The following is a 20,346-nucleotide window of genomic DNA, read 5'->3' as shown; positions in this document are numbered from 1 at the left end:
CAGGTACAGAGTCCAATGGATGAGGCAACAGGCAAGTCCAGTAGACAGGCACAATGAGCAGACAGACAGGCTTCAGGTCAGGCAGGCTACAGAGACCTAGCAGAGCAGGATGAACAACCAGAATGCAAATTTGCTGAGGCAGCTGCTGCTCTCTGCTGACACCTCTGTCCATGTCAGGAACTGTACAGAGCAGCACAGGTTTGAAATGGGGATTTTCTCCTGCTCTGGACAGTTCCTGATATGGGCATCAAATGTCAGCAGAGAGCACAGTGGACAAGACAAAACAGAAATTCAAAAAGAAAAGAATTACCTCTGTAGCATGCAGCTGCTAAAAAGTACTGGAAGGGTAAATATTTTTAAATCTGTTTAACTTTCTGGCACCAGTTGATTTAAAAAAAATACACCTACCACATACACCTCACTGGGTTATAACTCACAATCGGAGTGAGTCTCAAGACAGAGACCCAATGTGATCTAAAGTTTTTACTTGTCAGGACAACATGCCAAAGGTTTTTTTTCAAATGACAGTAACGCTTTAATTTTTATGATAGTAAACCGGTAATACAGAGTGAAGTGCCCAAATAAAACAGGACTTTAGCAGAAAATAATATTCACTTACGTTGTTCGATTACTTTTGATGTAGACATTTTTGTGTCTAAATCAGCTGTGTCAGGAATCCCGGCAAGCAAGAAACATATTTAGTATAAATCACATGTGCAAAATGCATGCAATATACAGAATATTGGTTTTCGCATATTACTTTGATATCTAACTATCATTATTGCCAAACCTAATTGTGGTTTTTGGATGAGTTAGATCTCTAAAAGGTCACAAGGACCATTATACTACATCAACCAGACCAGTGCTGATGTCAGATCTCCTTGTGCAGCATAAGCAGATATAATAGTGAAGGTGGTAGAGTAAGGAAATTCAGGGTTAGACATTTATTGAATATACATGTAATGGATGATCATTGATAAATGGAACGATTCCATGGAAGAGAGCTTGATGGTACATAACAGGGATTAAAATATGACAGTGTTAGATGTTACCCCACCATAACGAAGGTCAACAAGACATTTATGACAAATTAATATATCACACAACTCCTTCCAAAATTAAATCTTACGTTGCATATGGGACAGTACAACAATTGATCATATGTTTTCTGTATGTATATTAAAATATGTATTTATGGTTAAAGGGGGTACTCCGCTGCTCAGCGTTTGGAACAAACTGTTCTGAATGCTGGAGCCAGGAGCTTGTCACACCCCGACACCTCAATGCAAGTCTATGGGAGGGGGCGTGATGGCTGTCACGCCCCCTCCCATAGACTTGCATTGAGGGGGCGGGGCGATATGGCATGATGGGGCGGGGCTATGGCGTCACGAGCTCCCGGTGCCAGCTCCAGCGTTCGGAACAGTTTGTTCCAAACGCTGAGCAGCGGAGTACCCCTTTAAAGCAGATCTGTCATGTGCAGATGTTGACCCTTCTAAGGGTAGTGTACTGATTCTAGTGGGCTATACTCTTAGTAGCCAAAATGACACAGCACAAATTTGTGCCATTTGGTTAAGAGGACCCTTGAAAGAATCAGCTGCTTTCATAGTAGTGCAGTAATTTAAAACCTGCTATATATATGCACAATCCGTTCAGAAAGTTTTCATACCCTTTCACTTTTTTTTTCACATTTTGTAATGTTGCAGCCTTATGCTAAAATAAAATAAAAATCTAGTTTGCACTCAGTACCCATAATGACAAAATGAAAAACAGAATGATTTTTTCCAAATGATTTAAAAAGGAAAAACTAACATTTCCCATGGATAAAAGTATTCTGACCCTTTGCTATGAACCTTGGAATTTAGCTCTGGGGGTTTCCCATATCTCATCTTTTAGATGTTTCCATATAAGGTCTCAAAGTACATTAGATCAAAAACCAAGTCATGAGGTGGGACAAACTGCTTGTGAAGCTCAAAGTCAGGGTTGTGTGGAGGCACAAATCTGGAGAAGGGTACAAATAATGTCTGCTGTGTTAAAGTTTCCCACAATGCCTCTCATAATTCTTAAGTGGAACAAGTTTGGAACAACCAAGACTCCATGAGCTGAGTGCCCCACCAAGCTAAGTATATAGGGGAGAAGGGCTTTGGTAAGTGAGGTCACCAAGACGCAAAGGTCATTCTGGCTGAGCTCCAAAGATTTATGGCAGAATGACCAGAAAGAAGCCCCTTCTCAGTAAAACACATAAGAAAGCCCTCCTGGAACTTGCAAAAAAAAAAAAAAAAAGAACCCTAGAGAAACAAGCTTCTCTGGTCTGATGAAACCAAGACTGAAGTTTTTGGCCTCAATTCTAAGCGTTGTGTCTAAGGGAAACCTGGCACTGCCCATCACCTGCTCAATGCCATCCCTACAGTGAAGCATGGTGCTGGCAGCATGGGGGGATGTTTTTCAGTGGCTTGAGAGGTTCTGCAAAGAATAGCAGAAAATGCCCAAATCCATGTATGCAAACCTTGGGGCATTAAAACCAAGAATATAGGAAACTGTAGTCACTGTCAAAGATGATTTAACTAAGCATTGAGTAAAGGATCTTAATACTTATATCAATGCAATATTTTAGTTTTTTCTTTTCAATAAATTGGCAAAAATTTCTAACATTCAGTTTTTACTTTGTCATTATGGGTCATTGGGGGAGATTTATCAAAACCTGTGCAAAGGAAAAGTTACCCAGTTGCCCATAGCAACCAATCAGATTGCTTCTTTCATTTTGCAGAGGCCAAGTTAAAAATGAAAGAAGCGAGCTGATTGGTTGCTATGGGCAACTGGGCAACTTTTCCTCTGGACAGGTTTTGATAAATCTCCTTGGCCCAGATTTATCAAACTGTGTGAGAGAAAAAATAGAGAGATTTTTCCCCAGCAACCAATCACAGCTCAGCTAACGAGCTGAGGTAAAGTGAAAGCTGAGCTGTGATTGGTTGCTGTGGGAAAATCTCTCCACTTTTTCTCTCACACGGTTTCATAAATCTGGGCCCTTGAGTGCAGAATGATGGGGGAAAACGTTATTCTTTTTTTTTCCATTTTTGCCCGCAACAGAACAACATTTTAAAAAATTGAAAGGGTCTAAAGACTTTCCAAATGCATTGTATACACAGCAGCCTGTCATTTTTAACTATGTTTTTTCTATTTTAATAGCACTCTTATGAGACAAATGGCAACAAATAGTGTACGATTTCCTCTCCTATGAGTATGGAGCTGACATACCTGGCATATTGAGCTTACAGATCTTCTTTAAGGGAAAAAAAACTAAATCACAAACAGCACCTTTAAAAGCAAATTGACTATTAAGCTAATTGACAAAGGTCCATAGCCAAAGTTTAACACCCTCCTATTGTGTGCTTGGGTAAAGATTGTTTTAACCTTTAGAAAAATGGTTCAATAATGTATTGCCAGAGGTTGAGCACTTTTGCAATAAAATGATTTTAGCTTGGTGTCTGTGTACCCAGAGCTGTTCGGGTTGTACTATACAGTTGACTGATCTCTGTAACTTTGCTTTTATTGGCAAGATTTCTATTTATAAAATTTCTATATTTCCACCTTCTAAGCCATGCGCTGCAAGTTCAGAGATCAGTGAGTGCTGCCTGTGAAGCTGCTCCCTCGCCCCCTCCATTTCTCTCAATGCTCCATCCTATGTGTGTTTCTTCTTTTCCCCTTTCAGATTCTGACACGGCTGATCCAGCTGAGATTTATGTAAATAAAAAAAATCGCAGTTCAGAATATACAACATATGCAAAATACTATGCTGTGTGCAAAATACTGTCCAACTCTGATTATGGCCTCCAGCATCTATAAAGTGTATATATAATAAAATACATGAATTGTGGCTAAATTGTATACAAAAGGGAAGGTAAAAAGTATGAGATCGTCAGTATATGAACATACTAACATACGTACGTGAGGTGTGGATAAAACAGAAGCATGTAAGGGAGAGGAGGACAGGAGAGTATATGCACTCACCCCAAATGTAAACCCCAAGATAGTAAGAGAAAGTAACTCAAAACAGTATACATGCAAGACCCCCAAAGCATAAGTGGCAAAAGTAAAGATGCACCATACAGACCACTTCACAGACCCCTGACACGTGTTTCACTGACCGCTTTATCCAAGAGAGATACTATGGTAGTACTTTATAAATATGAACACAGAAGAGTTTGCTTTGCAAGAAAAGGAAGAGATGTTCTTAAAACAAAGCTGGTGCAAGGATTTTTGCTACCCTAGGCAAAAGCAAATTTTTCCGCCCACTGGCACAGCCTTTGACACGCCCCACCTTACTACTGCGGTTGACACTGTAACAAACCTCCTCATATAATTAGCTTACTACTGGGGTGGCACACTGTAACAAACCTCCTTCTCAAGCTGCTGGCTGAGCGAGTGGTTGGGATGCTGGATGTCTAACTTTCTCGCGGCGGACAGAGCGGCACCCCCCATCAAGAGGTTGCTCTAGGTGGCTACCTATTTTGCCGATAGGCAGAGTCAGCCCTGGCTGCAAAAGAAAGGAGTGAAAGAAATTCTGGCCAGTATATTAACCCATTCCTGTCGCTCTACAACTGTTGTGAAACTACAGCTCTTATCATGCCTGGGCAATCGATGGCTGTCATGGCATTATTAGAGTTGTAATTTTACAACAACTAGAGAGTCACAGGTTGGGGAACTCTGCCTTAAAGCTATTGTGTAGGCAGAAACATCTGAATATGGATCTGTCATTGTCAACACCTTCATTCTAAATCAGCCATTGAATGTGCTAATTTAATGCAATGTCCTCTAAAAATAGAAAAGCTTATTCCAGGGGAAACTAGTATAAATATTGTTAGGTGTATAGCCAGGAATATTGTGAATGGGGATTGGTAATACATATCGGATTATTGTCTTTTCCACAGATCATACTCTAGATGCAAGCAATATTCAAACACCATTTTCTAAAGAGTCCAAAATAATCAGAGAAAATTGACCTTGACAATGCTTGTGAATTGAAATGCTTGCTGTTCCATTGTCCTATTATTCTTTGACAGATTGTGATAACATTTGCAATATTCCATTTTGACTCATATATCGCAGTTTTGCACATGTCCTTTTGAGTTCTTTAGTATCTCTCTTACCTTTCTGCCCTGTGATAAAACAGTTTCGTACTGGTAAAGACACGTCAGGCTGCTCATGGAGATGTATCTGGGGCAGAGGAAAGAGTAGCCTCTGGAGAGCTATTATGACATCTTCTGTTCATTTTTAGGAGAAGGTCTAGATAAAAATTTTCAAAGCTGGGGGATGTGTTTCTACCATTTGCCCATATTTGTTGGTTATGTCTGACCAATCATAAAAGGTAAGCAATTTTTAATAAAATGGGTTAAGCCTGGGTATACAAAAATGTAGCCATTGATGACTAGTTAAGTCCATCCTCATTGTGATAGTTTCAACACAGTCTTTGTGTAATAAGCTCTGGGATGTCTGGTGGTGTGGGAATAAAGCCATCCCCAAACATAGCATAGGCTGTAACTAGGTCTGACATAGCGGTAGAGGCAGAATCCTTAGACTTGGTAGGCTATAAGATAGCTACAGGCCTTTACAGTGCACTGGAAAATTAGGCTTGTTGTTTGGCATAGATAGTGTCCCTAGACTGTCAGGTTGTAGGTCTGTTTAGGACAGTCCTGGATGTAGTAGGATAGGCATAGTCTGCAGAAAAAAATTGTGAAAAAGTAACTTCTCTGTTTGGATCGCATTGGTCTCCAATTGTCCTCTGTTAAAGACAACTGTAGGTGATAATAGAAACCAATCCCACACTATATATTTAGGCTATGTTTATATGGCAGAATTTCTGTGTGGAATTCCGCATTGGAATTCCACATGGAGATTCTGCAGCAGCAGGGTCCCATACATTTTTTAACCTCTTGAGGACGAAAGGCGTACCTGTACGCCCTCGTCCCGCTCTCTATCTCTGACATGTGCTCAGGACCTGAGCACGGGTCATAGCGGGGTAATGCCGGACATCACCCATCACAGTGATGCCTGGCACTAACCCCTTAGACGCCGCAATCAAAGTTGATCACGGCTTCCAAAATGTTAAAAAACATTTCCCGGCTGCTCAGAGGTGCTGATCGGGACCACCGCGGTGAAACGGTGCCCCGATCAGCTGAGAGGATGGCGGGAGGGCCCTTACCTGCCTCCTCATAATCCGATTGATGATCTGATGCTATGACATAGCAATGAACAGTGTATGCAATCTGAAGATCAGGGTTCAGGAGGACACCTGATGGAGGATTATTGATTCGCTGGCTATGGTCCTTGCATTTCCCAGCTCCCTATCTGATACATATTGTGGGGTTACTAATTATCAGGTCGTATACTGTAAACAGTTTTTTGATAGTAGGGCTAGTTATTATTTATTCAGGTTATTACAAAATTACATAGAGCCACTGTGTATGTGTGTGTGTGGAGGCAGTGTTGTATATAAATATACACAGGTGTCCTGGGAGGGGTCCTAAGGGCTTCTCCCTGTTGTGGGAGGGCACTTTTTGTGTCTTTTTAAATGTTTTTAAATGGGATTTTGTCTGATTAGACATTTTGTATGCATTTTTGTACTAATTCTAAATAAAGATTGTTATACTTGATTGGGTGTGCGCTATATGGTGTACTTTTTGCTCTTGTTTCGGTCATTTAATTGTATGGACATACAGAATAAATATAAGATGTAATTTTTACCGAAAAGTGCACTGCGTGGAATTGAAAGCCTCCACAGGTTGCAAAATGGCGTATTCTTTCTCAATTTTGACCCACGAATAATTTTTTGTTTTACCATAGAATTTGTGTTGAAATTATTGATGTAATTACAAAGTAAAATTGGTGGTGCAAAAAACAAGCTCTCATATGGGTCTGTAGGTGGCAAATTGAAAATGTTATGATTTTTAGAAGGGGAGGAGGAAAAAACTAAAAATTAAGAATGGCCCGGTCCTCAAGGGCTTAATGGGATTTTTAGAAAATGTCGGGGACACGGCCCCTTTTCTGCGACCATGCCCCCTTTTCCTAACAGCCGCACCCCTTTTTCAGTTTTCTCAGTAAAATGGAGAGTTGGTCGGGTTTTTTTTTTCAATTCTGGTGTAAACTGTGGCGCAGACAGAATTTCTGGAGCAATGCGCCAGAATCTAGCGCACAACCCGACAAAACATATTACAATAGTAACAATACAATAGTAAATTACAATAGTAAATCAGGACCACAGTCTTTTCTATTCCATGACTATGAAATCTACATTATGCTGATTTCTAAATGTGTTTCTAAATCTACTAAATTAATGTAATTTTAAATATCATTTCCCCAACAATCAATAATATAAATATATATATATATATATATATATATATATATATATATATATGTGTGTATATATGCCTGCTGAATATGGTTCCAGTACTCTGAAGAAAAAAGTAATTGCAAGAATTCTGATCATGGCAGAATCTGTTGTGATTGTTTCTTCTCTCATAGACATACAAGCAGTTTGCACTATCATAATAAGTGGCAGTAAGAGATACAACATAACTGCATACATATAACATTTTATTGTGATTGTTGAAATAGTTTGGCTTTTTCCTGATACTGTTAAAGGGGTACTCCGCCCCTAGACATCTTATCCCCTATCCAAAGGATAGGAGATAAGATGTCAGATTGCCGCGGTGCCACTGCTGGGGATCCCCGGGATCCCCGCTGCGGCACAGCGCTATCATTACAGCACAGAGCGAGTTCGCTCTGTGCGTAATGACGGGCGATACAGGGGACGGAGCCGCGTGACGTCATGGCTCCGCCCCTCGTGACATCACGGCCCGTCCCCTTAATGCAAGTCTATGGCAGGGGGCGTTACTACTGCCACGCCCCCTCCCATAGACTTGTATTGAAAGGGGCGGGGCGTGACGTAACGATGCTCCGGCCCCTGTATTGCGCGTCATTACGTGCAGAGCAAACTCGCTCTGTGCTGTAATGATAGCGGGGTGCCGCAGCGGGGATCCCGGGGCTCCCCAGCAGCGGCCCTGCGGCGATCTGACATCTTATCCCCTATCCTTTGGATAGGGGATAAGATGTCTAAGGGCGGAGTATCCCTTTAAGCCAAGACTTTAGACACTTCTGGGAGCTGAGCTAAAATCTACAGCCGTGAATTAAGATTTTGCATCCTTGGACGGTTATTGGTATTGTAAGCTTTAAACATCAGGAAACCGACGGCAAGGAAATATCCAGGCATGAAACTATAGATCAAGAAAAAATCTTCAGGTTACTTAGGTCAGCTGAACAAGCTTTCGGAGTATAGTGTGACACACGGAAAGCCAAGCATAGGTTAAGCCATGCTACAGTATTGGGATTCAGGAGCTAAGCTTATCAGCATTCCTACACTCTACTACTGAGGTCTTGGGAAACATTTCTGTCATGTTCCTGCAGGCTGAATTCTGTCATCTCAAAAAAAAAAATAACAAAAAAAAAAACAACAACTATCATTTTCTGAGATATTGTAGAAAACTAGCTGTTTGCTATACTTACAGATAAGAGGGGAAATGCTTTGAAGACGATTGACTTCTCAGAAACAGCACCAAATATGATCGTACAAATGCATAGTAAAATAAATAGCAGCGTCTTTTAAGTCTGCTTCCCAAAGGAAGTTTTTATCTGGTGGTGCTTATAGGAAATTATTGGATGAGAAAAGGGGAAAGTACATTGAGGTTGAGCTATGTTTAATGGGAAGAGGGTATCAATGAGACAAGGCTCTTCACTGAAGACCCCAGAGGACAACTTCTTGTCCCTCAGCATGAACCGTACAAGACAAGAGGTGGAATGATGTGATAACTGCGGATCAATGCGAAATATTTGCTACTAGGATTTGCATATTGTACAGGGAGAAATAGACGGTGATAAGACTAATTCAAAAGCAATTTCTGTGAAAATGGAGGAGGAATAATGAGGACTTTACTGCTTCCTATAGAAAGATTAAACATTAACCTATTAAAGGCTTTTATGTGAGGCCATGTGATGTATTTTCTAAGTTAAAGGGGTACTCCGCCCCTAGACATCTTATCTCCTATCCAAATGATAGGGGATAAAATGTCTGATCGCTCGGGTCCCGCAGCTGGGACCCCCGCGATCTCTGTGCAGCACCCGATGTTCGTTTAGAATGCTGGGTGCGGGCGGTGGGGGTCGTGATGTCACGCCACGCCCCCTTAATGTAAGGCTATTGGAGGGGACGTGGCCTGCATTGAGGGGGTGTGGCCATGACATCACTACCCTTGCTGCCCACTCTAAATATTCGGACAAACTGTTCCGAACACTGGGGCAGCGGTGTTCCCCTTAAGGGAACTTGTCATCACTTTCATTCTGTCGGAACCATGAGTCGTTGGGACAATCCCTGGTGGCTTCTCCCCATCCCACCTACCTTGAATGATAAATCTCCTCCATTATCTAAATAGCGAGATATATATCAAGGCTGCTTGGGTGTAAGAAGCCACTATACTCTATGGGTAAAGAATCTCTGGACAGCTCTGGTGGCAGCTTATCTCTCCGCTGCAATAGGGCAGGGGAACTGAAAACCAAAATGACTGACCCTTCCCTCCCTGGACATCATCTGTCGGAGGAGAGTTTGGAGGCCACCATTGACAGTCAATTGGCAGGTTCTGTTCTCTTTTGTATAAAGTGTATGGGGACTTTTATACAAGAGTGTATATAGCCCAACAACAACAATCATTATTTATTCAAAACAACTGCTGTGTGGAGAGAATACAAATGTATGTGAAATATATAAAAATATAAACAGAATTAGCCAATTTTATAGATCTAAGTATAAGTGACAGAATTTAGGCATGCCTTAAAATGCATATTTATGGATACAATCTGAGAAGTCCTTTGTTCCCAGGTCATACCAGTTATAATATCTTTCACAAAGAAAAATATAGCTTTCACATTTCAACACATATATAGCCTTTACAAATCTTGCTAGTCAAAGCACTCGCTAAACATAATATTCTCAAGCCTCTCAAAAAAACCTGGGTAAGCCAGTGGAAATGTTGCCCTGTAAGGACACTAGTTTTATAGACTAAACAACGTCTTTGTTCCCTGGGCTGGAGTGCTGTGGTGAGATTTCAATTGTATCAGCCACTGACCAGGGGTGCACCCACTTACTTTTGTGCTTGGGACTTGTTCTGCTCTTTTTCTAATTTAAAGGGGTACTCCGGTGGAAAACTTTGTTTTATTAAATCAATTGGTGCCAGAAAGTGAAAAAGATTTGTAAATTACTTCTATTAAAAAAATATTAACCCTTCCAGTACTTATTAGCTTCTGAATACTACAGAGGAAATTATTTTCTTTTTGGAACACAGAGCTCTCTGCTGACATCTCTGTCCATGTTAGGAACTGTGCAGAGTAGGAGAAAATCCCCATATGCTGCTCTGGACAGTTCCTAAAATGGACAGAGATGTCAGTAGAGAGCACTGTGTTCCAAAAAGAAAACAATTTTCTCTGTAATATTCAGAAGCTAATAAGTACTGGAGGGATTACGATTTTTTAATAGAAGTAATTTACAAATCTGTTTAATTTACTGACACCAGTTGATTTAAAAAAAAAAAGTTTTCCACCGGAGCACCCCTTTAAACATAATATTCCCTAGCTTTGCAGATGACTTACTACCAGTCCCCTAATCAAAATAATAGGCATCAAGATGTGTTACTCACATGCAAATTAATTGTCTGACAAGGCAGCAGACCTCAGTATTTTGTGCCCAGCAAAGATCCAGTTTCCTCACAGCCTCTCAGTGGTGCACTCTGAGTAAAACCTTTGGTAAGACCAGTACTGAGCAACCTCCAGCCCCTGGGCTGGCTTGGGCCAAACTGAGAAGCTGGACTCTCTAGGAATGTAATGACAGGCCCTACTACCAACCTGCTTGTCATTAGATAAAAATCCAAGCCATAACCAGACTTTACCAAAAGTCCCTTGGCAACTATGCTTTGCCAAGGATTTCCAACTCGACTTCTCATATCTCTTCTAGACAAATGCACTTCTTGAAAACTAGAAAATGCATGTACTGAAAGAGGCATTATAGTGACTAGCACCAAGGGGAGCTGATAATAATATATCGGCTACTAAAGGTAATGGAGAGAAAGGGGTGCTCAAAAGCAAATGACATATAGTAAACAATATATAGAATAAGAATAGAAAAGAATAAATGCAGCAATCACGGGGTTACAGTGATAAAGACTCAGCAGGAGTTTATTTGAACATTTATAAATCCAATTTCTGGGTGTGGGTGAAAGAGGAGCTCCACGCCCCAACGCTCTCTTTTACAACAGGCCATTTCAAGGTCACACCACTGACATATGACAGGTATCTTGGAGACATGTAGTGATACATAAAAAATCATCCAGATATAAATGCTAAAATACTGCAGCTATGTAAATAATTACAGGTGTGGTCTGATTACAAACTAGGTCCCATACTGCCATATAAAAAGATCTCAGAGGCTACTTATGGGTTGTGTACCTCTTGGTGAGAGATAGTTGACTGCTAGAAATGACTGCCCAACACTTGCCATTTTGCCCAGGGTGAATTTGACAAGTTGCCTGCCATCTAGGCCCTTCTGACCAAGCTGTTAGGAGTTGAGAGCAATAGTTATGTGAAGGTGTGCACACAGGGTGAACATGCTTGTAAAGTCTAGACAGACCACCGGTAGAGAGAATCTTTTGATTTTCGACAAGAACCAGCAGCTACCACAGTTTCCTTGTCCACCAACCACAGGTGACACCTTCATTACACACCATCATCTCTGCCTAGACCATGTCCAGTTGATTAGCAGAAGGTAATCTGGTGTCACGGCCACCATTTCTTATCCTGCCATTTACAGCCAGCCTGTCAGAACCTATAGGGTTAAAAGGGTCTGACAGTTTTTTTTTTTGTTTTTGTTGCCAGGTTACACCTAGCTGTCTGGCTGGTCAGCTGACCTTTTGATGAGAGCACCTGTAGGGTTGCCTATTTAACCTGGTAGTTTAGTCTAATTCAATGCCTGTGAAAGAGTCCAACTCAAGCAGCTAGCGATTTACCCTGTTTATTCTTGTTTACCCGGCATCTGTGACTTTTGGCTTATCTTCTTGACTTCTCTCTGGTATTAGCGATTTTGTACTTTGACAACTCCTGGTTTTGACGTGGCTAGTGGACTTTGACTTATTGTGTGAGTGTGTTAGTTTTGCTTCTGTTAGTCTGTCTGCTCCCTACTGTACCTTGATCTGTGTCTGTATTATTGTATTTTATTATTTTGACAGTTATGCCCCTCACATGTCTAGGGAGGCACTGTCACCGTGGTTACGGACCATTCGCCTAGGGCGGGTACGTAAGTAGGCAGGGATAGGGGAATGGGTGAGAATAGTGTGTACTCCTTCCCTGCACATATGTGACACATTTTGGTAACCTATGAGAACCTGCAGGATCTACAGGTCCAGCTGCAATATCTGTGGGCAAATTTGCTGCATGATGCCATATTGCACCCGAATGCCTCCTTTCCCTAACTGTATTCTATCTCGTATCCAGTCTACAGGCTGCCCAACAGGGTACTAGAGCCTTTTTCATTCATTTATCTATCTTCTTCTAATCCAACTACATGAAATATATGTGGGTCTATAACAAAAGTACAAACTACATCTAAGCATGGTCCCAATTCAAAGGAAATTATAGATAAAGTTCTAGACATCCCCAATATGGAAGATCAAAGTGTTTGGATATCTCAATGAGGATTATTAAATCTATTGTGAGTAAACTTAGCTACATAATAGCATCCTGGCGGAGCCTATACGGCCTTGATTTTTACAAACAAACATCGAAGATTTAGCCTAAAGATAAGCCATCAATGTTAAAGTTTAGAGGACCCCTTTAATGTGCTTCATGTTAAAGGGGTTATCCAGGAATAGAAAGACAGAACTACTTTCTATCAAAAACTGCTCCCCGTCTGTCTCCAGGTAGGGTGTGGTTCTGTAGCTCAGTTCCATTCAAGTGAATGAAGCCAAGTTGTAAAACCACACCTAACCTGGAGACAGACGAGGAGCTGTTTTTGAAAGAAATTTGCTGTGTTTTTCTATTCCTGGATAACTCATTAAACATTTTTCACATGTTTAATGACAATGATAGCATGTACCCTACTGATGGTTGTACTTCTCTGCAGGATAAACATTTGCACATTGGTAGTTGAGAAATATATAGTTGTTCTGCAATAAATAATCTCAGTCAAACAGTTTTTATATGATGTAAATTAAAATAAATATTTGTGTCAGACAATTTGTTTTGGACTAGTCCAGCAATATCTCTGCTTCAACCAATTAACCATCTTAACTGTGCATGAGGTCTAGTTTTGCAGGGCAAGATCAGGGGAGTTTTATTGAGAAGAAATGTTAAACCATCACATATACGTTTACAGTACTATTTGTAGCATAATAAAAATAAAGAAAAAAGAAAATAAATAATGCTATGGGTTTCTACTCACCATCTTTACTGGTGGTTGTAACAGAAAGCCTATTACATTCTGTCTGGGTCTGTACATTTTTGTGAGAACATTTTTCTCTGTTTGTCACCTGTCTTTTTGAAGAACACAAAACACATGCAATTACAAAGCAATATTTGAAGAACATTATCACATGAATCAACAATAGATTTTGGATTTATTCACTGTGAGTGTTAAAATGTCTGTTCAGTCATTTCTTAGTTACTATAAAAAGAAATGGCCAATGTTTAGCTATTCACTCACAGAGTTGAGTTTATTTTAAGCCGTATTTGACTGGATACACACACATGGTTATTGATGAAATTTATTTATTTTAAAGGGGTACTCCTGTGAAAAACTTTTTTTTTTTTTTTTAAATCAACTGGTGCCAGAAAGTTGTACTGGTGCCAGATTTGTAAATTACTTCTATTAAAAATCTTTAATTAATCCTTCCTGTACTTATTAGCTGCTGAATACTACAGTGGAAATTCTTTTCCGTTTGAAACACAGAGCTGTCTGCTGACATCATGAGCACAGTGCTCTCTGCTGACATCTCTGTCCATTTTAGGAACTGTCCAGGATAAAAGGAAATCCCCATAGAAAACATATGCTGTTCTGGACAGTTGCTAAAATGGACAGAGATGTCAGCAGAGAGCACTGTGCTCATGATGTCAGCAGAGAGCTCTGTGTTTCAAAAAGAAAAGAATTTCCGCTGTAGTATTCAGCAGCTAATAAGTACAGGAAGGATTAAGATTTTTTTTAATAGAAGTAATTTACAAATCTGTTTAACTTTCTGGCACCAAGTTTTTCCCCGGAGTCTGGATGTCTGGAGTCTTGTGTCTGGATCAAATTAATTTCAGAATTTGATCCAGACACAAGTCCTTTGATATCAATGTAATTGCTATACACATAACTTATAATTGTTTGCTTATATTTATTGCAGCCTGATGAAAGATCTCTAGGTCTGACATGTTGCTATGTAACTATTGTGTGGAATCCTAAATATAATGGGACAAGGCTTCAATACCTTCCACCGCCACTACAAATAGTACTGCATTTACAAGTATTAAAGGGGTTATCCACCATAAGGTGATTTAAGTAGTTACCTGCCAGACAGTAATTGACATGCTTAAAAAGGATCCGTGCTTGTCTTGGGGATAAATGCTGTGGCTTTCTATTTGTAAAATGACTATTTCCCTCCCTCCAACTACAAGTTCAAGGATCCCTTGTGTGAGGTCACTTTTCTTCCTCCCACACATCAGTCACCCCACCCATTGCAGCACACTTGAGCTGCCTTGCGTGCTGTGCTGTGCAGTAAACTACAATTCCCTACAGCCCTTTGGAGAATGATCTCCTTTCCGCCAAGCAGTCGCTCCACCCATTGAAGCCCTGCCATGCTCCCTTTCAACACCTGACTAGTGAAGTAATGTCTCAGGCTGCACTGCAACCTGGGAAAAGCCAACACTTATTTTGTATGCTGCTAAAATGAACATCTGGGCGTAGATCACATAAGACCAGCCATCAAACACAGGTACAGACACTATATTATGGCACTATATTATGAACTACATTAACTTTACAGCCCCTGTAGCACAGTCAACTAAAAAAAAAAAAAAATCCTGGAATACCCCTTCAAAGGACTTGCAGCTGAGGCAAATATTGAAGAGGCCGCAGCACTGGCAGGAGTGGCCTCTTCAAACAGTTTGTTGGTGGTAGTGCCAGGATTCAGACTCCACCAATCTAACATTAAAGGCGTACTCCGCCCCTAGACATCTTATCCCCCATCCTTTGGATTTAACATGTCTGATCGGCATCTCAGACATCCATCAAAGCGTCATGGCAAGGCCCCACTTGTGAGGACATGGCCACGTCACGGCCGTCACTCCCTCTCCCATGGAATTGAATTGAGGGGGTGTAGCAAAGATGTCACGAACAGGGCGTCACGGGCCTCCGGTGCGGCACCTGATGCTCTAAATCAGTGTTTCCCAACCTAGTCCTCAAGGCGCACCAACAGACCAGGATTTTAATTTTTCCTTGTTCTTTTCCAATGGAGTAACTGAAAAAACCTGAATGTTGGTGTGCCTTGAGGACTGGGTTGGGAAACACTGCTTTAAATGAATGCCGGGTGCAGCAGTGAGATCAAAGGATAGGGGATAAGATGTCTGATCGCGGGGGTCCTGCCGTGATCAGACATCTTATCCCCTATCCATTGGATAAGGGATAAGATGTCTAGGGGCAGAGTACCCCTTTAATGGCTACTGTTTTTTTTTATTTTATTTCTTTTCATACTGTAATAACAGTAAAACAACACATCAATGCTCTTATACTTATTTCATATACAATAAAATGTACCAACAGATTGTTTGTGATTAGTTGACAAGCTCATTCCCAACTTTATAAGTAGAAGACAGTAGACATATGTGTAAAAAAAAAAAAAAAAAAAAAAGAATAGTAAAGAAGCAACCGATACACCGTAATGTTATTTTCTAATCATATGCTTGAATAAAACTAAGTGCACTAAAGCTAAAAACTTACCTCCTTCTCTTGTCTGCTAGATGTTCTGTTTGTGTTTCATTTCTGTCAGCTGTGCAGAAGATACAAATAGACACAATGATGCGTTGTGACTGTACAATGTAAGATTGTACTGTTGTGCTACATTGACTGCAACATGGCGGTTGGCAGAAATTCAAACCTGACAGATTTTTCTGAGCACATTCATTGTAATATGTTGTCATTTCAGCATCCCAGCATTGCAACCTAATGTTGTGTGGTCAGGAGTCAGTGTGTAGCCTCTGGAGACACAGTTTGTAAAACACTACTATATGTTATACCAATATAAAGAATGCCGGACATTGGCTGTTCAGGCATGCTGGGAGTTGTAGTTTTGCCATGGCTGGAGATACACTGTTTTGAAACCACTGCTGTAATATGTTGAGTGCAGGCACAGAAGCCCGCAGCTTCATCATAGCGGTACCAGCGTTGTTTATTGTAGTAAAAATGTAATAGTGTTTTCCAAACTGTGTCTCCAGCAGGGGCAAAGCTATAACTCCCAGCATGCCTGGACAGCTTTTGGCTGTCTGGACATGCTGAGAGTTGTAGTTTTGCAACAACTGGAGGCACCCTGTTGGGAAACACTGATGTAGCCTGAAATCAACTCAAACTATTGTTCTGCCTCCCCCGACTGCTTTAGGCTAGGTTCACACTACGGAATCTCTGGGCGGAAATTGATCCAGTCCTGTATAGGTCCGATCCTGACCTTGCTATCTGGGTCCTGATTCTGCTACCTCGGCCACAGCACCCGCTGACGTCAAACGCCGGCAGCACGAGGCGAGACCTCCATACACAGCGTGAGGTTCATGGTCTCATTTAGCGAGTAACCAATTTCAAAGTCCAGCGGTGAGGAAACTTATCATCTAAAGCACCTACCAGCGCTAACGGGCTCCAGGTCTCTTGGAACATCAGCGCGTGCCAGCGCCCTCCATTTGAGATTACCATCACTGCTGAATACCGGGACTTTGCTTGGCTAAAGTACCAGCACTACCTTGCACCGCTTCATAAAGGACTTTGTGCCACTAACCATCTCAGCATCCAAGCAACGGCATTTATTTCCCAGCGCAAGCTGTCTGAGCCGAGTGAACTGCTGCTAAACCATACAGGACCGGTAATATTACACATGAGACGAACTGCTTATTATTGACACATTTTATATATCGTATATACTCGAGTATAAGCCGACCCGAATATAAGCCCCTAATTAAGGCCCCTAATTTCACCCCAAAATCCCAGGAAAAGTTATTGACTCGAGTATAAGCCTAGGGTGGGAAATACATCATCCCCCCCTGTCATCATCCAGACCCCCGTCATTAACACCCTCATCATCATCACCCTGTCATCATCCCCCCGTCATCATCCCCCCTTCATCATCACCGCCTGTCATCATCCCCTTGTCATCATCCCCTTGTCATCATCCCACACCCCCCCTTCATCATCCCCTTGTTATCATCCTCACCCCCTTCATCATCCCCTTGTCATCATCCCACCCCCCCTTCATCATCCCCTTGTCATCATCCCCACCCCCCTTCATCATCCCCTTGTCATCATCCTCTTGTCATCATCCCACCCCCCCTTCATCATCCCCCTGTCATCATTCCACACCCCCCCTTCATCATCCCCTTGCCATAATTCCCCCCTTCATCATCCCCTTGTCATAATCCCACCCCCCCCTTCATCATCCCCTTGTCATCATCACCACATGTCATCATCATGGTCTTCAACCTGCGGACCTCCAGATGTTTCAAAACTACAACTCCCAGCAAGCCCGGGCAGCCATCGCCTGTCCGGGCTTGCTGGGAGTTGTAATTTTGAAACCTCTGGAGGTCCGCAGGTTTAAGACCACTGCGGCCTTCGACATCATCCAGCCCCCTCTCACCCCCTTTAGTTCTGTACTCACCTCCGCTCGCCGCTGGTCCAGTGCTGCAGGACTGTCCGGTGAGGAGGTCGTCCGGTGGGATAGTGGTTCCGAGCTGCCATCTTCACCGGGGAGGCCTCTTCTCCGCGCTTCGGGCCCAGAATAGAGGCGTTGCCTTGACGATGACGCAGAGGAACGTTGGTAATGAACGTACCTCTGCGCCGTCTTCAAGGCAACTGCATGTATGTCATAGAGCTACGGGATCTCATAGGGCTACATGGAGGGTGAGTGTTGGCCACCACTTTATGCAGAGGTCTACACAAACCCCCTTCCTTCGGGACTGCCGGGACGCTGTGCAGGAGATCGCAGGGGGTCCAAGAGGTTGGAGTCCCCGCTATCTAAAACTTATGCCCTTTCCTTACTTCCTTACAATTAGGGATAAGTTTTACTGCACTGGAGTACTCCAACCCCCCCCCCCCCCCCCACCCCCATTTTATGTTGGCTATATGAAATGAGGAGATTGGGCATGAAATAGAGAGATTTTACCATTTGTTTATTATATCGCAGCGGAGGACAGCGGAGGACTGGAGAAGACAGCGGAGAGCCCAGCGGAGGCCCGGGATCACAATCGGGAGCGGCGGGGACACCATCTCGAGCGGCGGGGACAGGTGAGTACAGCTTCCTATACTTTACATTGCACGAATCCCTCAACATACGATGGATTCGACAAACGATGGCTCGTTTGGAACGAATTACCATCGTATGTTGAGGGACCACTGTAATCGTATGAAATACTTTCGTCTTTACATAGTTGAATGTGCTGACAACAAAATCACACAAAAATTATCATTGGAAATCAAATTTGTCAACCCATGGAGGTCTGGATATGGAGTCACACTCAAAATCAAAGTGGAAAACAACACTACAGGCTGATCCAACTTTGATGTAATGTCCTTAAAACAAGTCAAAATGAGGCTCAGTAGTGTGTGTGGCCTCCACGTGCCCGTATGACCTCCCTACAATGCCTGGGCATGGTCCTGATGAGGTGGCTCCTGGACAGTCTGTGGTGCAATGTGGCATTGGTGAAGCGAGACATGATGTCCCAGATGTGCTCTATCGGATTCAGGTCTGGGGAACGGTTGGGCCAGTCCATAGCATCAATGCCTTTACTCTTGCAGGAACTGCTGACACACTCCAGCCACATGAGGTCTAGCATTGTCTTGCATTAGGAGGAACTCAGGGCCAACTGCACCAGCATATGGTCTCACAAGGGGTCTTGGTACCTAATGGCAGTCAGGCTACCTCTGGCAAGCACATGGAAGGCTTTGCGGTCCCCAAAGAAATGCCCCCCCACACATTACTGACCCACTGCCAAATCGGTCATGCTGGAGGATGTTGCAGGCAGCAGAACGTTCTCCATGGTGTGTCCAGACTCTGTCACGTCTGTCACATGTGCTAAGTGTGAACCTGCTTTTATCTGTGAAAAGCACAGGGCGCCAGTGGCAAATTGGCCAATCCTGGTGTTCTCTGGCAATTGCCAAATATCCTGCACTGTGTTGGGTTGTAAGCACAACCCCCACCTGTGGATGTTGGGCCCTCATGGAGTCTGTTTCCGACCGTTTGAGTGGACACCTGCACATTTGTGGCTTGTGTAGTGCTCCTCCTGCTCCTCCTTGCACAAAGGCAGAAGTAGTGGTCCTGCTGCTGGGTTGTTGCCCTCCTACGACCTCCTCCATGTCTCCTGAGGTACTGGCCTGTCTCCTGGTAGTGCCTGCATGATCTGGATACTACGCTGACAGACACAGCAAACCTTCTTGCCACAGCTAGCATCGATGTGCCATCCTGGATGAGCTGCATTACCTGAGCCACTTGTGTGGGATGTAGACTCCGTCTCAAGCTACCACTAGAGTGAAAGCACCACCAGCATTAAAAAGTGACCAAAACATCAGCCAGGAAGCATAGGAACTGAGAAGTGGTCTGTGGTCTCCACCTGCAGAACCACTCCTTTATTGGGGGTGTCTTGCTAGTTGTCTATTCAGTGTTCCGTGTTGCTTCCTGAGTGGACATTGGGATTTCCCAGAAGTGTGATTGACTTGGAGTTACATTTTGTTTATATATATATATATATATATATATATATATATATATATATATATATATTGGAATATATGTATATGTTTTTTTCACCACATTTTTAGTTTAATTTATTTCACCTTTTTTATTTCATAATTTATTTTCCATCAGCCAAAGGCTGTCTGTGAATGATGGGGGTTGTAGATTTGCAACATCTGGAGGCTCCCTGTTTGGAAAAACTCTGGTTTATGGGTGTCCTTTCCAGGGGAGAGGGCCCAAATTATACTAACCCATTTTTCATGTTTTTCATTTCTTCTCTTTTCAGATACGTGAATGTGGA

At 42.4% G+C, this 20,346-nt stretch overlaps 1 protein-coding gene across 7 annotated transcripts in view; it reads right to left on the bottom strand.

Moving 5' to 3' along the window:
• The window catches only part of ERICH6B (glutamate rich 6B), a 173,795-nt gene that overhangs the window by 81,038 nt on the left and 72,411 nt on the right, over positions 1-20,346 (bottom strand). For 6 of the 7 annotated variants that reach the window (XM_056555409.1, XM_056555407.1, XM_056555406.1 and 3 more), the window contains 3 exons: positions 16,061-16,109; positions 13,531-13,620; positions 620-684 (listed from right to left, as the gene is read on the bottom strand). In XM_056555409.1, coding sequence (XP_056411384.1) covers positions 620-684; positions 13,531-13,620; positions 16,061-16,109 — 204 coding nt within the window. Of the gene's footprint in view, positions 1-619; positions 685-13,528; positions 13,621-16,060; positions 16,110-20,346 lie in introns of all 7 variants that reach the window. The other variant, XM_056555412.1, reaches the window with a different exon arrangement.

This window comes from Hyla sarda, chromosome 2 (genome assembly GCF_029499605.1).
Source record: "Hyla sarda isolate aHylSar1 chromosome 2, aHylSar1.hap1, whole genome shotgun sequence".
Lineage (NCBI taxonomy): Eukaryota > Metazoa > Chordata > Amphibia > Anura > Hylidae > Hyla > Hyla sarda.
The sequence above is the reverse complement of the archived record's forward strand: the minus strand, read 5'-3'. Positions and strand labels throughout refer to the sequence as shown.